At 45.0% G+C, this 26,600-nt stretch overlaps 1 protein-coding gene across 2 annotated transcripts in view; it reads left to right on the top strand.

The window, feature by feature from the left end:
* Window positions 1–26,295, top strand: part of LOC110500819 (SH3 domain-containing protein 19-like) — a 40,119-nt gene extending 13,824 nt beyond the window's left edge. Inside the window, exons 5-13 of one of the 2 annotated variants that reach the window (XM_036958386.1) lie at window positions 453–588; window positions 8,246–8,420; window positions 8,544–9,863; window positions 13,318–13,537; window positions 20,345–20,639; window positions 22,804–22,862; window positions 23,106–23,341; window positions 24,889–24,978; window positions 26,040–26,295. In XM_036958386.1, coding sequence (XP_036814281.1) covers window positions 453–588; window positions 8,246–8,420; window positions 8,544–9,863; window positions 13,318–13,537; window positions 20,345–20,639; window positions 22,804–22,862; window positions 23,106–23,341; window positions 24,889–24,959 — 2,512 coding nt within the window. In that variant the 3' untranslated portion in view covers window positions 24,960–24,978; window positions 26,040–26,295. Of the gene's footprint in view, window positions 1–452; window positions 589–8,245; window positions 8,421–8,543; window positions 9,864–13,317; window positions 13,538–20,344; window positions 20,640–22,803; window positions 22,863–23,105; window positions 23,358–23,399; window positions 24,147–24,888; window positions 24,979–26,039 lie in introns of those variants that run through there. The other variant, XM_036958387.1, reaches the window with a different exon arrangement.
* Window positions 26,296–26,600: the final 305 nt, after the last annotated feature.

Raw genomic sequence — 26,600 nt, 5'->3', positions numbered from 1 at the left:
GCCTGTGGCATACCTCTGGCCTGTGGCATGCCTCTGGCCTGTGGCATGCCTCTGGCCTGTGGTATACCTCTGGCCTGTGGCATACCTCTGGCCGGTGGCATACCTCTGGCCGGTGGCATGCCTCTGGCCTGTGGCATGCCTCTGGCCTGTGGCATGCCTCTGGCCGGTGGCATGCCTCTGGCCGGTGGCATGCCTCTGGCCGGTGGCATGCCTCTGGCCGGTGGCATGCCTCTGGCCTGTGGCATACCTCTGGCCGGTGGCATACCTCTGGCCTGTGGCATACCTCTGGCCTGTGGCATACCTCTGGCCTGTGGCATACCTCTGGCCTGTGGCATACCTCTGGCCTGTGGCATACCTCTGGCCGGTGGCATACCTCTGGCCGGTGGCATACCTCTGGCAGGTGGCATACCTCTGGCCTGTGGCATACTGATGTCCTCTCCATGTTATTAAAGCCGTCCAGAGATCACCATCCTATCAGCTGGGCCACTGGCGTCCAACACCTGGTTCCCCGGGGCTTCTGGGGGATTCCCTCCGCCCCCTCCTCCTGCTGCTATGATCTGGGGTAGTAGTATACCTCATACTATACAGGTAACTAACCCTCCTCTTCCTCATCCCACCACTATGATCTGGGGCAGTACTATACCTCTTACTATACAGGTAACTAACCCTCCTCTTCCTCCTCCCACCACTATGATCTGGGGCAGTACTATACCTCTTACTATACAGGTAACTAACCCTCCTCTTCCCCCTCCTCCCACCACAACAATTTAATCTTCTTATCGACACCCACGTCATCTTCTATAATATGATGGACACCCACGTCATCATTAATATGATGGACACCCACGTCACCATTAATATGATGGACACCCACGTCACCATTAATATGATGGACACCCACGTCACCATTAATATGATGGACACCCACGTCACCATTAATATGATGGACACCCACGTCACCATTAATATGATGGACACCCACGTCATCATTAATATGATGGACACCCACGTCACCATTAATATGATGGACGCCCACGTCATCATTAATATGATGGACACCCACGTCATCTCCTTTAGTATGATGATGGACACCCACGTCATCATTAATATGATGGACACCCACGTCATCTTTAATACGATGATGGACAATGCCAGTCAAAGTTTGGACACACCTACTCATTCAAGGGTTTTTCTTTATTTTTACTATTTTCTACGTTGTAGAATTATAGTGAAGACATCAAAACTATGAAATAACACATATGGAATCATGTAGTAACCAAAAAAGTGTTAAACAAATCAAAATATATTTTATATTTTATAAAAAATAAATGTCCTCTCACTGTCAACTGCATTTATTTTCAGCAAACTTAACATGTGTAAATATTTGTATGAACATAACAAGATTCAACAACTGAGACATAAACTGAACAAGTTCTACAGACATGTGACTAACAAAAATTTAATTATGTGTCCCTGAACAAATGGGGGGGGGGTCAAAATCAAAAGTAACAGTCAGTATCTGGTGTGGCCACCAGCTGCATTAAGTACTGCAGTGCATCTCCTCCTCATGGACTGCACTAGATTTGCACGTTCTTGCTGTGAAATGTTACCCCACTCCTCCACCAAGGCACCTGCAAGTTCCCGGACATTTCTGGGGGGAATGGCACTAGCCCTCACCCTCCGATTCAACAGGTTCCAGACGTGCTCAATGGGATTGAGATCCGGGCTCTTCGCTGGCCATGGCAGAACACTGACATTCCTATCTTGCAGGAAATCATGCACAGAACTAGCAGTATGGCTGGTGGCATTGTCATGCTGGAGGGTCATGTCAGGATGAGCCTGCAGGAAGGGAACCACATGAGGGAGGAGGTCTTCCCTGTAACGCACAGCGTTGAGATTGCCTACAATGACAACAAGCTCAGTCCGATGATGTTGTGACACACCGCCCCAGACCATGACGGACCCTCCACATCCAAATCGATTCCGTTCCAGGATACAGGCCTCGGTGTAACGCTCATTCCTTCTACGATAAACGTGAATCCGACCATCACCCTTGGTGGGACAAAACCACGACTCCTCAGTGAAGACCACCCTCTGCCAGTCCTGACGGTGGGTTTGTGCCCATAGGCGACGTTGTTGCTGGTGATGTCTGGTGAGGATCTGCCTTACAACAGGCCTACAAGCCCTCAGTCCAGCCTCTCTCAGCCTATTGCGGACAGTCTGAGCACTGATGGAGGGATTGTGCGTTCCTGGTGTAACTTTAGCAGTTGTTGTTGCCATCCTGTACCTGTCCCGCAGGTGTGATGTTTGGATGTACCGATCCTGTGCAGGTGTTGTTACACGTGGTCTGCCACTGCGAGGACGATCAGCTGTCCGTCCTGTCTCCCTGTAGAGCTGTCTTAGGCGTCTCACAGTACGAACATTGCAATTTATTGCTCTGGTCACATCTGCAGGCCTCATGCCTCCTTGCAGCATGCCTAAGGCACGTTCACGCAGATAAGCAGGGACCCTGGGCATCTTTCTTTTGGAGTCAGTAGAAAGGCCTCTTTAGTGTCCTAAGTTTTCGTAACTGTGACCTTAATTGCCTACCGTCTGTAAGCTGTTAGTGTCTTAAGGACCGTTCCACAGGTGCATGCTTATTAATTGTTTATGGTTTATTGAACAAGCATGGGAAACAGTGTTTAAACCCTTTACAATGAAGATCTGTGAAGTTATTTAGATTTTTATGAATTATCTTTGAAAGACAGGGTCCTGAAAAAGGGACGTTTTCTTTTTGTGCTGAGTTTATTTGAGATTCTTCAAAGTAGCCACCCTTTGCCTTGATAACAGATTTGCACGCTCTTGGCATTCTCTCAACAAGCTTCGTAAGGTAGTCACCTGGAATGCATTTCCAACAGTCTTGAATGAGATCCCACATATGCTGAGCACTTGTTGGCTGCTTTTCCTTCACTCTGCAGTCCAACTCATCCCAAACCATTTCAATTGGGTTGAGGTTGAGTGATTTTGGAGCCCAGGTCATCTGATTCAGCACTCCATCACTCTCCTTCTTGGTCAAATAGCCCTTACACAGCCTGGAGGTGTGTTTTGTGTCATTGTCCTGTTGAAAAACAAATGCTAGTTCCACTAAGCGCAAACCAGATGGGATGGCGTATTGTTGCAGAAGGCTGTGGTAGCCATGCTGGTTAAGTGTGCCTTGAATTCTAAATAAATCACAGACAGTGTCACCAGCAAAGCACGCCCACACCATCACACCTCCTCCTCCATGCTTCACAGTGGGACCCACACATGCGGAGATCATCCGTTCACCTACTCTGCGTCTCACAAAGATACGGCGGTTAAAACCAAAACTCTCAAATTAGGACTCATCAGACCAAAGGACAGATTTCCACCAATCTAATGTCCATTACTTGTGTTTCTTGGTCCAAGCAAGTCTCTTCTTATTATTGGTGTCCTTTTAGTAGTGTTTTCTTTGCAGTAATTCGACCATGAAGACCTGATTCACACTGTCTCCTCTGAACAGTTGATGTTGAGATGTGTCTGTTACTTGAACTCTGTGAAGCATTTATTTGGGCTGCAATCTGAAGTGCAGTTAACTATACTGAACTTATCCTCTGCAGCAGAGGTAACTCTGGGTCTTCCTTTCCTGTGGCGGTCCTCATGAGAGCCAGTTAACTCTAATGAACTTATCCTCTGCAGCAGAGGTAACTCTGGATCTTCCTTTCCTGTGGTGGTCCTGATGAGAGCCAGCTTCATCATAGCGCTTGATGGTTTTTGCGACTGCACTTGAAGAAACTTTCAAAGTTCTTGAAATTTTCCGGATTGACTGACCTTCATGTCTTTAAAGTAAATATGGACTGTCTTTTTCTCTTTACTTATTTGAGCTGTTCTTGCCATAATGTGGACTCTTCTGCATTCAACCCCTACCTTGTCACAACACAACTGATTGGCTTAAACGCATCAAGAAGGAAAGAAATTCCACAAATGAACTTGTAACAAGGCACACCTGTTAATTGAAATGCATTCCAGGTGACTACCTCATGAAGCTGGTTGAGAGAATGCAGAGAGTATGGAAAACTGTCATCAAGGCAAAGGGTGGCTACTTTGAAGAATCTATATTTTGATTTGTTTTAACACTTTTTAGGTTCCCTGTGTGTTTTTTTTCATAGAGTTTTAATGTATAAAATAGTTCAAATTAAGAAAAACCCTAGAAAGAGTCGGTGTGTCCAAACTGTTGACTGGTGCTGTATGTGAAGAGATACACTCTCTGAGAACCACGAGGGTAAACTAATTGCATATCAGTCGTCTGTCATCACATTTATATTGCTCTTCTGTCTCCGAATACATGTTGCTTTTTGTGTTATAGTAGTATGGTGCTGGTTATTAAAGTTTAAACTAGCATGTTTTGTTAAGGCCTCATCCGCCTGGTTATTAGTTATCATAGGTCATAGTCATTAGTTACCCAATTTATCATTGTACAATTTATGGCATGTCCACCTTAAGAGCCTGTTTGTGTCTTTCTTTCCATTTTAATCTCTTGGTGAGCTGTAAAGGAGGGACTGGCTCACTGGCTTGGGTTTGAGAGAGAGAAAATCCCCTTCATTAGTTATTAGTAACTTTCCCAACAAAATATCTCTCTTTATGCTGAAGTGACAGTGGAGGCTGGTGGAAGGAGTTATAGGAGGATGGGCTCATTGTAATGGCTGGAATGGAATTCACGGAGTCAAACATCTGGTTTCCATACGTTTGATGTGTTTGATACCGTTCCATTAATTCCATTCCAGCTATTACAATGAGCCCATCCTCCTATAACTCCTCCCACCAGCCTCAACTGACAAGTGACTGATATTTTTTAAGACAAACGTATAAAATATATAAAACATATAAATCCACTTCTAACAACAGAACCTGACCAGGTGACTTACCACCTACCTACCTGTACCTTATCTAGTCAGACCATACAGGTAATATACCCTATCCTACCACACCTGACCAGGTAACTTACCACCTACCTACCTATACCTTATCTAGTCAAACCATACAGGTAATATACCCTATCATACCACACCTGACCAGGTAACTTACCACCTACCTGTACCTTTATCTAGTCAGACCATACAGGTAATATACCCTATCATACTACACCTGACCAGGTAACTTACCACCTACCTACCTATACCTTATCTAGTCAGACCATACAGGTAATATACCCTATCATACTACACCTGACCAGGTAACTTACCACCTACCTATACCTTATCTAGTCAGACCATACAGGTAATATACCCTATCATACTACACCTGACCAGGTAACTTACCACCTACCTGTACCTTTATCTAGTCAGACCATACAGGTAATATACCCTATTATACCACACCTGACCAGGTAACTTACCACCTACCTGTACCTTATCTAGTCAGACCATACAGGTAATATACCCTATCATACCACACCTGACCAGGTAACTTACCACCTACCTACCTATACCTTATCTAGTCAGACCATACAGGTAATATACCCTATCATACCACACCTGACCAGGTAACTTACCACCTACCTGTACCTTTATCTAGTCAGACCATACAGGTAATATACCCTATCATACCACACCTGACCAGGTAACTTACCACCTACCTGTACCTTTATCTAGTCAGACCATACAGGTAATATACCCTATCATACCACACCTGACCAGGTAACTTACCACCTACCTGTACCTTATCTAGTCAGACCATACAGGTAATATACCCTATCATACCACACCTGACCAGGTATCTTACCACCTACCTACCTATACCTTATCTAGTCAGACCATACAGGTAATATACCCTATCATACCACACCTGACCAGGTAACTTACCACCTACCTGTACCTTTATCTAGTCAGACCATACAGGTAATATACCCTATCATACCACACCTGACCAGGTATCTTACCACCTACCTACCTATACCTTATCTAGTCAGACCATACAGGTAATATACCCTATCATACCACACCTGACCAGGTAACTTACCACCTACCTGTACCTTATCTAGTCAGACCATACAGGTAATATACCCTATCATACCACACCTGACCAGGTATCTTACCACCTACCTACCTATACCTTATCTAGTCAGACCATACAGGTAATATACCCTATCATATCACACCTGACCAGGTAACTTACCACCTACCTGTACCTTTATCTAGTCAGACCATACAGGTAATATACCCTATCATACCACACCTGACCAGGTAACTTACCACCTACCTGTACCTTTATCTAGTCAGACCATACAGGTAATATACCCTATCATACCACACCTGACCAGGTAACTTACCACCTACCTGTACCTTATCTAGTCAGACCATACAGGTAATATACCCTATCATACCACACCTGACCAGGTAACTTACCACCTACCTGTACCTTTATCTAGTCAGACCATACAGGTAATATACCCTATCATACCACACCTGACCAGGTAACTTACCACCTACCTGTACCTTATCTAGTCAGACCATACAGGTAATATACCCTATCATACCACACCTGACCAGGTAACTTACCACCTACCTGTACCTTTATCTAGTCAGACCATACAGGTAATATACCCTATCATACCACACCTGACCAGGTAACTTACCACCTACCTGTACCTTATCTAGTCAGACCATACAGGTAATATACCCTATCCTACCACACCTGACCAGGTAACTTACCACCTACCTGTACCTTATCTAGTCAGACCATACAGGTAATATACCCTATCCTACCACACCTGACCAGGTGACTTACCACCTACTTGCACCTTATCTAGTCAGACCATACAGGTAATATACCCAATCCTACCACACCTGACCAGGTAACTTATCACCTACCTACCTATACCTTATCTAGTCAGACCATACAGGTAATATACCCTATCATACCACACCTGACCAGGTAACTTACCACCTACCTGTACCTTTATCTAGTCAGACCATACAGGTAATATACCCTATCATACCACACCTGACCAGGTAACTTACCACCTACCTGTACCTTATCTAGTCAGACCATACAGGTAATATACCCTATCATACCACACCTGACCAGGTAACTTACCACCTACCTGTACCTTATCTAGTCAGACCATACAGGTAATATACCCTATCCTACCACACCTGACCAGGTAACTTACCACCTACCTGTACCTTATCTAGTCAGACCATACAGGTAATATACCCTATCATACCACACCTGACCAGGTAACTTACCAGGTAACTTACCACCTACCTGCACCTTATCTAGTCAGACCATACAGGTAATATACCCTATCCTACCACACCTGACCAGGTATCTTACCACCTACCTACCTATACCTTATCTAGTCAGACCATACAGGTAATATACCCTATCATACCACACCTGACCAGGTAACTTACCACCTACCTGTACCTTATCTAGTCAGACCATACAGGTAATATACCCTATCCTACCACACCTGACCAGGTAACTTAACACCTACCTACCTACCTGTACCTTATCTAGTCAGACCATACAGGTAATATACCTTACCACACCTAACCAGGTAACTTACCACCTACCTGTACCTTATCTAGTCAGACCATACAGGTAGTATACCCTATCCTACCACACCTGACCAGGTAACTTACCATCTACCTATCTATACCTTATCTAGTCAGACCATACAGGTAATATACCCTTTCCTACCACACCTGACCAGGTAACTTAACACCTACCTACCTACCTGTACCTTATCTAGTCAGACCATACAGGTAATATACCCTATCCTACCACACCTGACCAGGTAACTTAACACCTACCTACCTACCTGTACCTTATCTAGTCAGACCATACAGGTAATATACCTTACCACACCTAACCAGGTAACTTACCACCTACCTGTACCTTATCTAGTCAGACCATACAGATAGTATACCCTATCCTACCACACCTGACCAGGTAACTTACCACCTACCTACCTATACCTTATCTAGTCAGACCATACAGGTAATATACCCTTTCCTACCACACCTGACCAGGTATCTTACCACCTACCTACCTGTACATTATCTAGTCAGACCATACAGGTAATATAGCCTATCCTACCACACCTGACCAGGTAACTTACGGTATTATCTGTACCTTTCAAGGTTTCAATTCCTGTGGCTGATGGGATGCTATACTCTGGGTTCTGTTATTTCAGGTGTGAGTCATTCATAGTTGTGTTGACGATTTCCCTCCCTCTCTCCATTCCCCTCCTTCTTATGACGAGGTGATTAGAGAGACGAGTCAGGTACAGGTCCAGATGTTGCCTCCCTCCTTCTCCCCCCAACGCTCTGTCTCCACAACTACCATCGCCACGCAGACTGACACTGGACTAGAATTCTCAGCAGTGGCCCACGCCCCCAACCAGAGAGGCTCTGTGGGTAAGAGAGGGGTTGTTTAGGGTGAGGAATCGTACATTAGGAAAGTGATCCAAGAGACATTAGCTGAAAGGGACACGATATAGAATGATTATTAATATTAGATCATGTGTTGTGTTTGTGTAGCCAGGAGACCTCCAAGGCCTCCCAGACCTTCCTATTCCTTTACAGCCAAACTGTTGCACCCTGATGACACAACGTTGCACCCTGATGACACGACGTCGCACGCTGATGACACGACGTCGCACGCTGATGACACGACGTCGCACGCTGATGACACGACGTCGCAAGCTGATGACACGACGTCGCAAGCTGATGACTCACTCATCTTCCTAGAAGACAGTCCAGCACTTCGCACACACACTCAGACCAGCAGACACACCGTCATACACACAGAGGCGACAGCGTTTCACTATGACCTCTTGACCTCTGATCCTTTCTCACCTCTGACCTCTGCCCCTGGCAGCCAAACTGACCAATGGGAGCAGTCCTCCTTCGTCCTCCCCCCTCATTCCACTGTCTTGACAATGCCCTCCGACCCTCCTCTGCCCCATAACCAGCCCAGGCCACGACCTCGCACAAAGAATAGCCTTCGACCAATCAGGAGAGAGGTCAAAGTTCAGACCCTGGTGAGGCTGGGACAGACAGGATGTGAGGTCACAGAGAACCAAGAAGTGAGTCATCAGGGGGGGAAGTACCTTCAGGATCTCCTGGACGCCTTCAGCTCCGACGATTGGGGCTTCCCTGATCACCATAGCAACGACGAAGTAGAGAGCGACTTGAGAAGAGAAGAAGAAGAAGAGGAGGAGGAGGAGGAGGAGGAAGAAGATATGAGAGCCAGGATACAAGCCTTTGAGCTGCAGCAGCAACAGGAGGACCATGGTAACCATGCAGACAGTGACCATGGAGATGGAGCGTTGCTAGGGGGTGGGAAACCTGAACCCCACCCCCGAGTACAAGCACTCCCCAAACCGGCCCCAGTCATCTCCCGGAAACCCTCCCTCTCTGCCAAGACATCCTCCCGCAAAGGATTGTGGGAAGATGGAAGCTCACTTGCGATAGACTTGAACTTGACTGTTGATACAGTTACCACCTCCCAACCCACACCCACTGACCCCTCTCCCAAACCTACCAAGACCCCCTCAAGTACCCCTGTCCCAGTCCTCGCACCCCTACCCCTGCTTCCTAGAAAGCCCCCCTCTGAACCCCAAAGACCAGACCCCCAGGTAAGGCAGACAGAAGGGACCTCCCTACTCCGTCCCCCTCCAAGACCTCCAGTAGCACCCAGGACCAACGGGGCCATGGTACCCCAGGAGAGAAGCACTGTGGTCGACCTACCAACACCAGCGTTACCCCTTAAACTTTCCATAGACCTCCACAGCAACAACATTAGACCAAGTGTTGCTCAGAAGCACAATGCCATGTCATCATCCCGTAGAGCGAGTGGTAAGTGTGTGTGTGTGTGTGTGTCCGTGTCCGTGTCCGTGTGTGTGTGTGTGAGTGTTAAGCACTAAGCTTAAGACAGTTAAGGCAGCCATAGGCTTCGCGTTGGGCCTCATGCCGCGTTCACGTGCAACTAGGAAACTCTGACATTTCCGACTTGCTAACTGAATGTAGGTGTAAGGTGCCGTGTTCAACCAGTTAGCTAGATTGTAATTTTCCAAGTTCCGACTAGCACTTGAACGCGGTTTTAGAACAGACCATAATAGTTCTCAGGCCTTACTGCTTTTATAAAACGGTTGGCGACATATTTACAAAAGATGAATGACATGTTTTCAGTAGTAAATGTATTATATTTTATCCTTCCAACAGAAAATATAGTCCCGGGGGAAAGCCAGTTCTGAGATTCAGAAGTTGGTAACCAAACAGGCTATAGTCCCGGGGGAAAGCCAGTTCTGAGATTCAGAAGTTGGTAACCAAACAGGCTAGTCGTTCATTCTATCCGTCCTGTTTACAATGGTTGCTATGCAAAACAAAACCTTGGCATGTTTCTATGCAGGCTAGCTACTTCTCCTTTGCAAGCTAGCCAACTAAATCTAACACACCATCACATCAATCACATAGCCACAGTAAAAGACAGGAAACTTCTCGATGGCCATGATTGGCTGAGATAATGGGTGGGCTGGACATGCCGAGAGATGAGTTTGGATTGTAGCACGTTTCTGTCTATAATGTGAGCTGGTCGGTATATGTAGGAAATCTAACGCAGCTTTTTAAAGACATCACGTAGTATAACTGCATCAGTGTTGATCTCCACTTTCTGGAGGACCGAGTTTTGAAATCAGTGGAATCAGAGTATGATATATAAGGAGATGGAGAAAATTCTGCTGTTCGATTGCAAATATGCCGACAGAGTCGAAAAGAGAACACACAGAGAAGGCTGTTGTTTTAAAACACCTGTCTCCGGATTACATCTTCAAACTAAGGGCAACAATGGCGTCCGTGACAGAGAGGGAGAAGCGTCCATCCATGTATACGGGTAAGATAGTCTAGCTAGCTACATTTTCAGAAACTACACGTTTCTAATTTTGTCAGAAAGTTGTTTTCATTTCAAGTTAAAGCGTACTGTTAGCTAGCTAGCTAACGTTAACTGGCTGGCTCGTTAGCTAACGCTACATGTATGATCTGTGTAGTAATATTATTTGTATCTCAGACAGCCATTTGCATTGCTAGTTATTAGCCTATATGTTAGTTAGCTATCAGGGTAGTAACGTTATGAGTTTGGATTATGGTTAATTGTTTAGCTAGCTAGATGTCTAAACAAAAGATTCCACTATGCAAGTAACCATTTCAATAGAATGTTCATGATGTCACTGCGACAACTGTCGATAGACGTAGCTGGTGAATTCACTCTGGCTATCTACTCCGATTTCAGAGCACTCTCGTCTGAGTCTGACAGAGCACAGAATGACTGGTGAATTCACTCTGTCTATCTACTCTGATGTCAGAGCACTCTCGTCTGAGTCTGACAGAGCACAGAATGACTGGTGAATTCACTCTGTCTATCTACTCCGATTTCAGAGCACTCTCGTCTGAGTCTGACAGAGCACAGAATGACTGGTGAATTCACTCTGTCTATCTACTCTGATGTCCGAGCACTCTCGTCTGAGAGTGCCAGAGCACAGAATGACTGGTGAATTCACTCTGTCTATCTACTCTGATGTCCGAGCACTCTCGTCTGAGAGTGCCAGAGCGCAGGATAACTGGTGAATTTACGAACGCTCAACACACGTTGAATATGGCCGGTGTCAGTAAACGTTGGAGGGAAAAAAATGAATTCAATTGTTACCAGCAGCACAGTTACAGTCACCAACACTCTGGGTATCATAAAAACAGCTTAACCAGCTCTGCTAGGGTGAGCGGTTCTCTTATTTGTGTCTGGAAGTAGTTAGCCAACTTTAGCTATTGTTAGGTCAGAACGCTCGGATCAACCCTACTCTGCCGGAGCATCCACTGAACGGAACGTACAATCTGACAGCGCTCTGGGCATTAGTAAACCCACTCCAGATTGAATTTACGAACCCAACCGTAGTATAAATTCAGTCTGTCCTTATCCTTAGACTGCTTTAAGATACTTCTTATTTTTAACCTTTATTTAACAAGTCAGTTAAGAACTAATTATTATTTACAATGACGGTCTACCAGAGAACAGTGGGTTAACTGGTCTAGGAACAGTGGGTTAACTGGCCTAGGAACAGTGGGTTAACTGGTCTAGGAACAGTGGGTTAACTGGCCTAGGAACAGTGGGTTAACTGGTCTAGGAACAGTGGGTTAACTGGCCTAGGAACAGTGGGTTAACTGGTCTAGGAACAGTGGGTTAACTGGTCTAGGAACAGTGGGTTAACTGGTCTAGGAACAGTGGGTTAACTGGTCTAGGAACAGTGGGTTAACTGGCCTAGGAACAGTGGGTGAACTGGCCTAGGAACAGTGGGTTAACTGGTCTAGGAACAGTGGGTTAACTGGTCTAGGAACAGTGGGTTAACTGGCCTAGGAACAGTGGGTTAACTGGTCTAGGAACAGTGGGTTAACTGGCCTAGGAACAGTGGGTTAACTGGTCTAGGAACAGTGGGTTAACTGGTCTAGGAACAGTGGGTTAACTGGTCTAGGAACAGTGGGTTAACTGGCCTAGGAACAGTGGGTTAACTGGTCTAGGAACAGTGGGTTAACTGGTCTAGGAACAGTGGGTTAACTGGTCTAGGAACAGTGGGTTAACTGGTCTAGGAACAGTGGGTTAACTGGTCTAGGAACAGTGGGTTAACTGGTCTAGGAACAGTGGGGTTAACTGGTCTAGTAACAGTGGGTTAACTTCCTGTTCAGGGGCAGAACATCAGATCTTTTTTTTTACCTTGTCAGCTCAGGGATTTGATCTTACATCCTTTTGGTTACTAGTCCAAAACTCTAACAACTAGGCTACCTGCCGAACAACGATGTAACTTAACAAAATGTGGAAAAAATCAAGGGGTCTGAATACTTTCTGAATGCACTGTACACATCCTACACAAACACAAACAACACAAACACACCACACCCTACACAAACACAGCACACACAAACACACCCTACACAAACACACCCTACACTGCCTTGTTCAGCTACAGAACTACATATTTTTACCTTGTCAGCTCAGGGATTCGATCCACCAAACTTTCGGTTACTGGCCCAGCGCTCTAACCACTAGTGATTGTAAAGCAACCCACCGTGTAAAGCAAGAAAATGCCTGATCGTGTGTAAACATAACTACGTGTGTGTGTGTGTGTGTGTGTGTGTGTGTGTCTTAGTCAGTCATTCAGTTTCCTGTGTGAACATCAAGTTATGGACATAACTGTTACCTGTGACTGTAAAAGCATACATTTTCTCTCACTAACTGAGAGTTTTCAACCTTCTCCTCTTCTCTCTCCAGTGCCCCTATCTGCGTCCGGACTAGCCGTACCTGACAACAGGAGACCCTCTCTGGTCTCTAAACCCTCCATCCAGACCCCCATACCCACATCCCTAGTACCCCTAACCCTGGCCCTGGCTCCACCCCCAATGGGTCCTAGACCTCCAGTCTTATCCTCAGCTCCAGCCCAAAAGAAAACCCCACTGGTCTCCTCAGAGTGTGAACCTCCTCTTCCTCCTCGGTAAGTGTGTGTGTGTGTGTGTCCTGGACTCCTGATAGACTTTGAGTTTGTAGCTGCTCTCCAGTTGACACATAGAATACTATTAAAAATGGTGAATACCACAGCATTGTTTTAATACTCCTTTGTGATTGGCTAGAAGGGGCATTCTAGAATGGACATTAAAACCAACTATAGGGACAGTTGGAAAAGATACCGGGGACACCTTGGATGGGTGATATGTGTTGTTTTCCAGGGTCAGCCGTAGTAGTATGCCGGCCCTGGAGCAAATTAAGGTTAACTGCCTTTCTCAAGGGCACACAGATTTTCCACCTTGTCTCGGCTTGGGTATTTCAACCAGCGACTTTAAATTACGGGCCCAACGCTCTAACCGTTAGGCTACCTGCCACTTACACATGCAGACCGTACTTGCTACAAAGTTACACAAAGATAAACCAACAACCACACAAACTGAAATGGTTAGTGTCACTATGCTGTCAAATCCTCCCTCATGTTTCTAGTTTAGTGTCACTATGCTGTCAAATCCTCCCTCATGTTTCTAGTTTAGTGTCACTATGCTGTCAAATCCTCCCTCATGTTTCTAGTTTAGTGTCGCTATGCTGTCAAATCCTCCCTCATGTTTCTAGTTTAGTGTCGCTATGCTGTCAAATCCTCCCTCATGTTTCTAGTTTAGTGTCGCTATGCTGTCAAATCCTCCCTCATGTTTCTAGTTTAGTGTCACTATGCTGTCAAATCCTCCCTCGTGTTTCTAGTTTAGTGTTGCTATGCTGTCAAATCCTCCCTCGTGTTTCTAGTTTAGTGTCACTATGCTGTCAAATCCTCCCTCGTGTTTCTAGTTTAGTGTCACTATGCTGTCAAATCCTCCCTCGTGTTTCTAGTTTAGTGTTGCTATGCTGTCAAATCCTCCCTCGTGTTTCTAGTTTAGTGTCACTATGCTGTCAAATCCTCCCTCGTGTTTCTAGTTTAGTGGTGCTATGCTGTCAAATCCTCCCTCGTGTTTCTAGTTTAGTGTCACTATGCTGTCAAATCCTCCCTCGTGTTTCTAGTTTAGTGTCACTATGCTGTCAAATCCTCCCTCATGTTTCTAGTTTAGTGTCGCTATGCTGTCAAATCCTCCCTCATGTTTCTAGTTTAGTGTCGCTATGCTGTCAAATCCTCCCTCATGTTTCTAGTTTAGTGTCACTATGCTGTCAAATCCTCCCTCGTGTTTCTAGTTTAGTGTTGCTATGCTGTCAAATCCTCCCTCGTGTTTCTAGTTTAGTGTCACTATGCTGTCAAATCCTCCCTCGTGTTTCTAGTTTAGTGTCACTATGCTGTCAAATCCTCCCTCGTGTTTCTAGTTTAGTGTTGCTATGCTGTCAAATCCTCCCTCGTGTTTCTAGTTTAGTGTCGCTATGCTGTCAAATCCTCCCTCATGTTTCTAGTTTAGTGTCGCTATGCTGTCAAATCCTCCCTCATGTTTCTAGTTTAGTGTCGCTATGCTGTCAAATCCTCCCTCATGTTTCTAGTTTAGTGTCACTATGCTGTCAAATCCTCCCTCGTGTTTCTAGTTTAGTGTTGCTATGCTGTCAAATCCTCCCTCGTGTTTCTAGTTTAGTGTCACTATGCTGTCAAATCCTCCCTCGTGTTTCTAGTTTAGTGTCGCTATGCTGTCAAATCCTCCCTCATGTTTCTAGTTTAGTGTCGCTATGCTGTCAAATCCTCCCTCATGTTTCTAGTTTAGTGTCACTATGCTGTCAAATCCTCCCTCGTGTTTCTAGTTTAGTGTTGCTATGCTGTCAAATCCTCCCTCGTGTTTCTAGTTTAGTGTTGCTATGCTGTCAAATCCTCCCTCGTGTTTCTAGTTTAGTGTCACTATGCTGTCAAATCCTCCCTCGTGTTTCTAGTTTAGTGTTGCTATGCTGTCAAATCCTCCCTCGTGTTTCTAGTTTAGTGTCACTATGCTGTCAAATCCTCCCTCGTGTTTCTAGTTTAGTGGTGCTATGCTGTCAAATCCTCCCTCGTGTTTCTAGTTTAGTGTCACTATGCTGTCAAATCCTCCCTCGTGTTTCTAGTTTAGTGTCACTATGCTGTCAAATCCTCCCTCGTGTTTCTAGTTTAGTGTCACTATGCTGTCAAATCCTCCCTCGTGTTTCTAGTTTAGTGTCACTATGCTGTCAAATCCTCCCTCATGTTTCTAGTTTAGTGTCACTATGCTGTCAAATCCTCCCTCGTGTTTCTAGTTTAGTGGTGCTATGCTGTCAAATCCTCCCTCATGTTTCTAGTTTAGTGTCACTATGCTGTCAAATCCTCCCTCGTGTTTCTAGTTTAGTGGTGCTATGCTGTCAAATCCTCCCTCATGTTTCTAGTTTAGTGTCACTATGCTGTCAAATCCTCCCTCGTGTTTCTAGTTTAGCGGTGCTATGCTGTCAAATCCTCCCTCGTGTTTCTAGTTTAGTGGTGCTATGCTGTCAAATCCTCCCTCATGTTTCTAGTTTAGCGGTGCTATGCTGTCAAATCCTCCCTCGTGTTTCTAGTTTAGTGGTGCTATGCTGTCAAATCCTCCCTCATGTTTCTAGTTTAGTGGTGCTATGCTGTCAAATCCTCCCTCGTGTTTCTAGTTTAGTGTCACTATGCTGTCAAATCCTCCCTCATGTTTCTAGTTTAGTGTCACTATGCTGTCAAATCCTCCCTCATGTTTCTAGTTTAGTGTCACTATGCTGTCAAATCCTCCCTCATGTTTCTAGTTTAGTGTCACTATGCTGTCAAATCCTCCCTCATGTTTCTAGTTTAGTGTCACTATGCTGTCAAATCCTCCCTCATGTTTCTAGTTTAGTGGAATAATGGAATAGACAACAGGTGGAAATTATAGGCAATTAGCAAGATACCCCCAATAAAGGAGTGGTTCTGCAGGTGGTGACCACAGATCACTTCTCAGTTCCTATGCTTCCTGGCTGATGTTTTGGTCACTTTTGAATGCTGGCGGTGCTTTCACTCTAGTGGTAGCATGAGACTGAGTTTACAACCCACACAAGTGGCTCAGGTAGTGCAGCTCATCCAGGAAGGTTTGCTGTGTCTGTCAGCGTAGTGTCCAGAGCATGGAGGCGCTACCAGGAGACAGGCCAGTACATCAGGAGACGTGGAGGAGGCCGTAGGAGGGTAACAACCCAGCAGCTGGACCGCTACCTCCGCCTTTGTGTAAGGAGGAGCAGGAGGAGCACTGCCAGATTCCTGCAAAATGACCTCCAGCAGGCCACAAATGTGCATGTGTCTGCTCAAACGGTCAGAAACAGACTCCATGAGGGTGGTATGAGGGCCCGACATCCACAGGTGGGGGTTGTGCTTACAGCCCAACACCGTGCAGAACGTTTGGCATTTGCCAGAGGACACCAAGATTGGCAAATTCGCCACTGACGCCCTGTGCTCTTCACAGATGAAAGCAGGTTCACACTGAGCACGTGACAGACGTGGCAGTCTGGAGACGCCGTGGAGAACGTTCTGCTGCCTGCAACATCCTCCAGCATGACGGAGGATTTGGCGGTGGGTCAGTCATGATGTGGGGTGGCATTTTTTGGGGGGCCGCACAGCCCTCCATGTGCTCGCCAGAGGTAGCCTGACTGTCATTAGGTACCGAGATGAGATCCTCAGACCCCTTGTGAGACCATATGCTGGTGCGGTTGGCCCTGGGTTCCTCCTAATACAAGACAATGCTAGACCTCATGTGGCTGGAGTGTGTCAGCAGTTCCTGCAAGAGGAAGGCATTGGTGCTATGGACTGGCCCGCCCGTTCCCCAGACCTGAATCCAATTGAGCACATCTGGGACATCATGTCTCGCTCCATCCACCAACACCACATTGCACCACAGACTGTCCAGGAGTTGGCGGATGCTTTGTCCAGGTCTGGGAGGAGATCCCTCAGGAGACCATCCACCACCTCATCAGGAGCATGCCCAGGCGTTGTAGGGAGGTCATACAGGCACGTGGAGGCCACACACACTACTGAGCCTCATTTTGACTTGTTTTAAGGACATTACATCAAAGTTGGATCAGCCTGTAGTGTGGTTTTCCACTTTAATTTTGAGTGTGACTCCAAATCCAGACCTCCATGGGTTGATACATTTGATTTCCATTGATAATTTTTGTGTGATTTTGTTGTCAGCACATTCAACTATGTAAAGAAAAAAGTATTTAATAAGAATATTTCATTCATTTAGATCTAGGATGTGTTATTTTAGTGTTCCCTTTATTTTTTTGAGCAGTGTATTTGGGCTAGCTTCTAGCCTAGTGTTTGATATGCAATGCGTTCTCCTCGTAATGAACAGTCAGTGTCGACAAGTGTCCTGATGAGATGGCCCTCTACCAGGCAAAATCAGGCATCATCAGCTCATTGTTATGGATGTTTCCAAATTAATGTCAATAGACAACAGCTTAAACAAATGCAAGTACAGTTACTTTGCTGTTATTCTGGCTGCAGAGGTCGTGAATGTGTTAGCTGTAGCTAGTTGGCTAGCACGGGACAAGTTCATCTAGAATGAACAACTGGGTGGTGTCCTTAAATATAGAATGAACAACTGGGTGGTGTCCTTAAATATAGAACTAATAGAATGAACAACTGGGTGGTGTCCTTAAATATAGAATGAACAACTGGGTGGTGTCCTTAAATATAGAACTAATAGAATGAACAACTGGGTGGTGTCCTTAAATATAGAATGAACAACCGGGTGGTGTCCTTAAATATAGAATGAACAACTGGGTGGTGTCCTTAAATATAGAACTAATAGAAGGAACAACTGGGTGGTGTCCTTAAATATAGAATGAACAACCGGGTGGTGTCCTTAAATATAGAATGAACAACTGGGTGGTGTCCTTAAATATAGAATGAACAACTGGGTGGTGTCCTTAAATATATAACTAATAGAATGAACAACTGGGTGGTGTCCTTAAATATAGAATGAACAACTGGGTGGTGTCCTTAAATATAGAACTAATAGAATGAACAACTGGGTGGTGTCCTTAAATATAGAATGAACAGCTGGGTGGTGTCCTTAAATATAGAATGAACAACTGGGTGGTGTCCTTAAATATAGAATGAACAACTGGGTGGTGTCCTTAAATATAGAATAAACAACTGGGTGGTGCCCTTAAATATGGAATGAACAACTGGGTGGTGTCCTTAAATATAGAATGAACAACTGGGTGGTGTCCTTAAATATAGAACTAATAGAAGGAACAACTGGGTGGTGTCCTTAAATATAGAATGAACAACGGGGTGGTGTCCTTAAATATAGAATGAACAACTGGGTGGTGTCCTTAAATATAGAATGAACAACGGGGTGGTGTCCTTAAATATAGAATGAACAACTGGGTGGTGTCCTTAAATATAGAACTAATAGAAGGAACAACTGGGTGGTGTCCTTAAATATAGAATGAACAACTGGGTGGTGTCCTTAAATATAGAACTAATAGAATGAACAACTGGGTGGTGTCCTTAAATATAGAATGAACAACTGGGTGGTGTCCTTAAATATAGAACTAATAGAATGAACAACTGGGTGGTGTCCTTAAATATAGAATGAACAACGGGGTGGTGTCCTTAAATATAGAATGAACAACGGGGTGGTGTCCTTAAATATAGAATGAACAACTGGGTGGTGTCCTTAAATATAGAATAAACAACTGGGTGGTGTCCTTAAATATGGAATGAACAACTGGGTGGTGTCCTTAAATATAGAACTAATAGAATGAACGATTAGCAACCAAAAGATGAGAAATGATTAATTATCTTATAAAATACCAATGTTTATTTATACCGGTAAATGTGTGTTTTAGTGTTGTTTTGTTTGGTAACTGTGGTATGAGCGGGAAAAACAATTCCGTCCTGTACATGAACTACTCTGTAGTCCTCAGAGCCTCTCTAGTCGTCTGTGGTCCTCAGAGCCTCTCTAGTCGTCTGTGGTCCTCAGAGCCTCTCTAGTCGTCTGTGGTCCTCAGAGCCTCTCTAGTCTTCTGTGGTCCTCATACCCTCTCTAGTCTTCTGTAGTCCTCATACCCTCTCTAGTCGTCTGTGGTCCTCATACCCTCTCTAGTCTTCTGTAGTCCTCAGAGCCTCTCTAGTCTTCTGTAGTCCTCAGAGCCTCTCTAGTCGTCTGTGGTCCTCATACCCTCTCTAGTCGTCTGTGGTCCTCATACCCTCTCTAGTCTTCTGTGGTCCTCATACCCTCTCTAGTCGTCTGTGGTCCTCATACCCTCTCTAGTCTTCTGTGGTCCTCATACCCTCTCTAGTCGTCTGTGGTCCTCATACCCTCTCTAGTCTTCTGTGGTCCTCATACCCTCTCTAGTCTTCTGTGGTCCTCATACCCTCTAGTCTTCTGTGGTCCTCATACCCTCTCTAGTCTTCTGTGGTCCTCATACCCTCTCTAGTCTTCTGTGGTCCTCATACCCTCTCTAGTCTTCTGTGGTCCTCATACCCTCTCTAGTCTTCTGTGGTCCTCATACCCTCTCTAGTCGTCTGTGGTCCTCATACCCTCTCTAGTCTTCTGTGGTCCTCATACCCTCTCTAGTCTTCTGTGGTCCTCATACCCTCTCTAGTCTTCTGTGGTCCTCATACCCTCTCTAGTCGTCTGTGGTCCTCATACCCTCTCTAGTCTTCTGTGGTCCTCATACCCTCTCTAGTCTTCTGTGGTCCTCATACCCTCTCTAGTCTTCTGTGGTCCTCATACCCTTAGACCCTCTGTAGTTCTCTGCGTCGTCCATTATTTCCAAGGTAATGTACAGAACGTCAGCATTCATTTCTTACATAATAACTCTCTCCTCTCCTCTCCGTGTATGTCAGACCCCAGGGAGTGTTTAAGATGCTCCCTCTCCGCCCCCCTCCCATGAAGACTGTTCCTGGTCGACACCCACCTCTCCAGGCTGTCTCCTCCTCCTACTCTACCACATCATCCAATCAGCCACCCCCTGCCCAGGCTGTAGCCGCCCTCGCTTCTACATCAGCCAACCAACAGGCTGTCCCTGGCCCCTGCACCACTCCATCAGCCAATCAGCCGCAGGTTCAGAGAGCACCAAAGAAAGGCCCCCCTCTACCCCTCCGACCCAGGCCTGGACACCCCCTGTACAAGAGTTACATGGTAATCACAAACATCTACTTTGGCTATACATTGGCTTTAAATATATACAGAGTATTCAGACCCTTTGACTTTTTACACATTTTGTTACGTTACAGCCTTATTCTAAAATGTATTCAATAGTTTTTTTCCCCCTCATCAATCTACACACAATACCCCAGAATGACATCACAATACCCCAGAATGACATCACAATACCCCATAATGACATCACAATACCCCAGAATGACATCACAATACCCCATAATGACATCACAATACCCCAGAATGACATCACAATACCCCATAATGACATCACAATACCCCATAATGACATCACAATACCCCACAATGACATCACACTACCTCATAATGACATCACACTACCCCATAATGACATCACAATACCCCATAATGACATCACAATACCCCATAATGACATCACAATACCCCAGAATGACATCACAATACCCCAGAATGACATCACAATACCCCAGAATGACATCACAATACCCCATAATGACATCACAATACCCCATAATGACATCACAATACCCCAGAATGACATCACAATACCCCAGAATGACATCACAATACCCCATAATGACATCACAATACCCCATAATGACATCACAATACCCCAGAATGACATCACAATACCCCATAATGACATCACAATACCCCAGAATGACATCACAATACCCCATAATGACATCACAATACCCCAGAATGACATCACAATACCCCATAATGACATCACAATACCCCATAATGACATCACAATACCCCACAATGACATCACACTACCTCATAATGACATCACACTACCCCATAATGACATCACAATACCCCATAATGACATCACAATACCCCATAATGACATCACAATACCCCAGAATGACATCACAATACCCCAGAATGACATCACAATACCCCAGAATGACATCACAATACCCCATAATGACATCACAATACCCCATAATGACATCACAATACCCCAGAATGACATCACAATACCCCAGAATGACATCACAATACCCCATAATGACATCACAATACCCCATAATGACATCACAATACCCCATAATGACATCACAATACCCCATAATGACATCACAATACCCCATAATGACATCACAATACCCCACAATGACATCACAATACCCCATAATGACATCACAATACCCCACAATGACATCACACTACCTCATAATGACATCACACTACCCCACAATGACATCACAATACCACACAATGACATCACAATACCCCACAATGACATCACAATACCCCACAATGACATCACAATACCACACAATGACATCACAATACCCCACAATGACATCACACTACCTCATAATGACATCACAATACCACATAATGACAAAGTGTGATATTTGAATGGTCTGGTAGCATTTAAATTTATAAAAAATAAAAAATGTAAATATCACATTTACATAAGTATTCAGACCCTGTACTTTGTTGAAGCACCTTCGGCAGCGATTACAGCCTCCAGCATTCTTGGGTATGACGCTACAAGCTTGGCACACCTGTATTTGGGGAGTTTCTCCCATTCTTCTCTGCATATCCTCTCAAGCTCTGTCAGGTTGAATGGGGAGCGTCGCTGAACAGATATTTTCAGGTCGCTTTTAATACATTTACAAACATTTCTATAAACCTGTTTCTGCTTCGTCATTATGGGGTATTGTGTGTAGATTGAAAAAAACTATTGAATCCATTTTAGAATAAGGCTGTAAGGTAACAAAATGTGGAAAAGGAAACGGAAATTTCTGAATGCACCTTAGGACCATATATGGTTGTATATGTACAAGTCAAAGCTTGGACACCTACTCATTCAAGGGTTTTTCTTTCTTCTTATGAAGGGTCTGGTAGGTATAATCAGTGTTAGCATGTTAGCATGTCTGAAGGGTCTGGTAGGTGTAATCAGTGTTAGCATGTTAGCATGTCTGAAGGGTCTGGTAGGTATAATCAGTGTTAGAATGTTAGCATGTCTGAAGGGCCTGCTAGGTATAATCAGTGTCTGAATGTATAATATAATCATAATCATATAATCATATAATCATAATCATATAATCATGTCTGAAGGGTCTTGGATCCCACCTCTGAGGACAACAGCCAATCTTAGCCTCCTTCTGATAACAACAGCCAATCATCTGTCCTCCTTCAGCCCATCCTTCCATCTCAACCCAGTGGAGAGAAGTCCCAGCTGGTCACAGCACCTGTCAGGTAAGGCACACAGACAGACAGACAGACAGACAGACAGACAGACAGACAGACAGACAGACAGACAGACAGACAGACAGACAGACAGACAGAGAGACACACAGACAGACAGAGAGACACACAGAGAGACACACAGACAGACAGAGAGACACACAGACAGAGAGACAGAGACACACAGACAGAGACAGACAGACAGACAGACAGACAGACAGTAATGTATTGTTGACCCCTCTCTGTGTGAGCTAGTGGTCTGAGGTGTGTTGCACAGTTCGACTTCGAGGGGGAGGAGGAAGACGAGCTGACCTTCTACGAGGGTGATGTCATCTCTCTGACGGAGGTGATTGGTCAGGAGTGGGGGCGGGGACAGATCCACGGGCGAATAGGAATCTTCCCTCTGGCCTTCACGGAGGTCCTTGAGGAACCGCCTCCGTCGGCAGGGAATCAGCCCGTTGTCGAGAAGACCACGAAGATGGACTCCTCAGGTGAGCGAGACCCACGGTCCTTCAGTTACTCAACTATAAGACCTTGATTAGACCCAAGGTCCTTCAGTTACTCAACTATAAGACCTTGATTAGACCCAAGGTCCTTCAGTTACTCAACTATAAGACCTTGATTAGACCCAAGGTCCTTCAGTTACTCAACTATAAGACCTTGATTAGACCCACGGTCCTTCAGTTACTCAACTATAAGACCTTGATTAAACCCAAGGTCCTTCAGTTACTCAACTATAAGACCGTGATTAGACCCAAGGTCCTTCAGTTACTCAACTATAAGACCTTGATTAGACCCAAGGTCTTTCAGTTACTCAACTATAAGACCTTGATTAGACCCACGGTCCTTCAGTTACTCAACTATAAGACCTTGATTATACCCACGGTCCTTCAGTTACTCACTTGTAAGACCTTGATTAGACCCAAGGTCCTTCAGTTACTCAACTATAAGACCTTGATTAGACCCAAGGTCCTTCAGTTACTCAACTATAAGACCTTGATTAGACCCACGGTCCTTCAGTTACTCAACTATAAGACCTTGATTAGACTTTGCCTTTTAAGTTCCAGACATTTAATCAACAATCGTTTCTTTCTTGACCAAAGCTAAAATATACAGTCGTGGCCAAAAGTTTTGAGAATGACACAAAAATGTATTTCCACAACATTTGCTGATTCAGTGTCTTTATAATTTTTTGTCAGATGTTAACTATGGAATACTGAAGTATAATTACAAGCATTTCATAAGTGTCAAAGGCTTTTATTGACAATTACATGAAGATGATGCAAAGAGACAATATTTGCAGTGTTGACCCTTCTTTTTCAAGACCTCTGCAATCTGCATGCTGTCAATTAACTTCTGGGCCCCATCCTGACTGATGGCAGTCCACTGATGGCATTCTTCCAATGCTTGGAGTTTGTCAGAATTTGTGGATTTTTGTTTGTCCTTATTGTTTGCCTCTTGAGGATTGACCATAAGTTCTCAATGGGATTAAGGTCGCGGGAGTTTCCTGGCCATGGACCCAAAATATCGATATTTTGTTCCCAGAGCCCCTTAGCTATCACTTTTGCCTTATGGCAAGGTGCTCCATCATACTGGAAAAGGCATTGTTCGTCACCAAATTGTTCCTGCAAAAAATGTGAGTGAGCCCACTCCCCACACATGAATGGTCTCAGGATGCTTTACTGTTGGCATGACACAGGACTGATGGTAGCGCTCACCTTGTCTTCTCTGGACAAGGATCTGTGGTTCCAGCAGAGGGCGCTGATCAGAGTAACGCAGCGTGTCGACTGGACCAGAGGAACACTGGACGGACGGGGAGGGAGTGTTCCCCACTACTTACACACACACCTGTAACGCAGGTGAAGTTGCCCGTAGACACTGCTCTTGGGTCAGTTTTGTGTTTCCCCCACTAATGGTTGTTAGGATTGGAGAAGGGGAAGCTGATCCTAGATCTGTACCTAAGGGAGACTTCACCCTGGGCTAACACACACACACATGTTGTTCAGAGTTTAACCATGCTCCATGCTCCTCTCTGCAGCCCAGCCAATGAGGGACCAGCCTGTGGCCAAGGGCGTGGCCAAGGTCCTGTTTGATTTCAGTGCAGAGTGAAGATAAACTCTCACTAAAGGTAGGCTTGCTCAGCTCTGTGTGTTTCAGGGTTTTTCCGTTACAGGCTGACCACACCCCTCGCGAGTGTTGCAAAATTAATTTAGAAATCTATGTTATTCAATTATTGCACCAACGAGCGTCTGTGTTGCCAAGGGCAACACGGAACCCAAAGTGGCGGCGTGCGTAAATGTATTTTGTCCCCCTACACCAAACGCGATCACGACACGCAGGTTATAATATCAAAACAAACTCATTACATTACATTAACTCATTACATTAATTTGGGAACAGATCGAAAAGCATTAAACATTTATGGCTAGTTAGCTAGTTAGCTTGCACTTGCTAGTTAATTTGTCTTATTTAGCGAGCTTGCTGTTACTAGCTAATTTGTCCTGGGATATTAACATTGAGTTGTTATTTTTACCTGAAATGCACAAGGTCCTCTACTCCGACAAATCCACACATAAAACAGTCACCTGAATTGTTTCTAGTCATCTCTCCTCCTTCCAGGTCTTTTCTTCTCTTGACTTTATATTGCGATTGGCAACTTTCATAAATTAGGTGCATTACCGCCACTGACCTCGTTCGTCTTTCAGTCACCCACCTGCTTCTATAAACCAATGAGGAGATGGCACGTGCTTCTATAAACCAATGAGGAGATGGGAGAGGCAGGACTTGCAGCGCTGCGTCAGAAATAGAACTGACTTCTCTTTTTGCCCTTGGCAACGCAGACGCTCGTTGGCGTGTGTGAGCAGTGTGGGTGCAATAATTGAATAACATGGATTTCTACATTTATTTTGCAACACTCGCGCACGGTGTAGTCAGCCTGTAAAATAGAATAGAATATACAGTTTTGTAATGATGTGCAAATAGTTGAAGTACAAAAGGGAAAATAAACTCTCTCTCCCCTCTTCCCTCTTTCTCTTCCCCCTCTCTCTCCCCTCTTTCTCTCTCTCTCTCTCTCTCTCTCTCTCTCCCCTCTTTCTCTCTCTCTCTCTCTCTCTCTCTCTCCCCTCTTTCTCTCTCTCCCTCTGTCTCACTCGTAATCCTTCTCCAAATCTCCCCCCCTCTCTCTACCAGGCGGGGGAGGTGGTAACGGGTGGAGGCAGTAGATGAGGAGTGGTATCTGGGGGATGCAGGAGGCGAGGTCCCCAAAAACAACCTGACACTTCTGCCTGTCACCTACAAATAGGACTATGGATGTACACTGTGTGTTAGAGAGAGAGATTGTGTTAGAGAGAGAGATTGTGTTAGAGAGAGAGAGATTGTGTTAGAGAGAGAGAGATTGTGTTAGAGAGAGAGAGATTGTGTTAGAGAGAGAGAGACTGTGTTAGAGAGAGACTGTGAGAGAGAGAGAGAGAGACTGTGAGAGAGCGAGAGACTGTGTTAGAGAGACTGTGAGAGAGAGAGAGAGAGAAAGACTGAGTTGGTGTGGGTAAAGAGAGAGAGAGTGTTGACCCACCATTCACCAACGTGGTTATCTTGAGAGACGAAGCTGTCTGTTTACATCAGAGTATGATAAGGAGTTACTAGATAGAGCAAACATTATATTTCAGAACTGAAACCCAATCCTGTTGAATCTACAGTTGAAGTCGGAAGCTTACATACACCTCAGCCAAATATATTTAAACTCAGTTTTTC

The sequence above is a fragment of the Oncorhynchus mykiss genome, chromosome 21, assembly GCF_013265735.2.
Source record: "Oncorhynchus mykiss isolate Arlee chromosome 21, USDA_OmykA_1.1, whole genome shotgun sequence".
NCBI classification, from domain to species: domain Eukaryota; kingdom Metazoa; phylum Chordata; class Actinopteri; order Salmoniformes; family Salmonidae; genus Oncorhynchus; species Oncorhynchus mykiss.
This window is presented reverse-complemented; position numbering and strand designations above follow the sequence as displayed.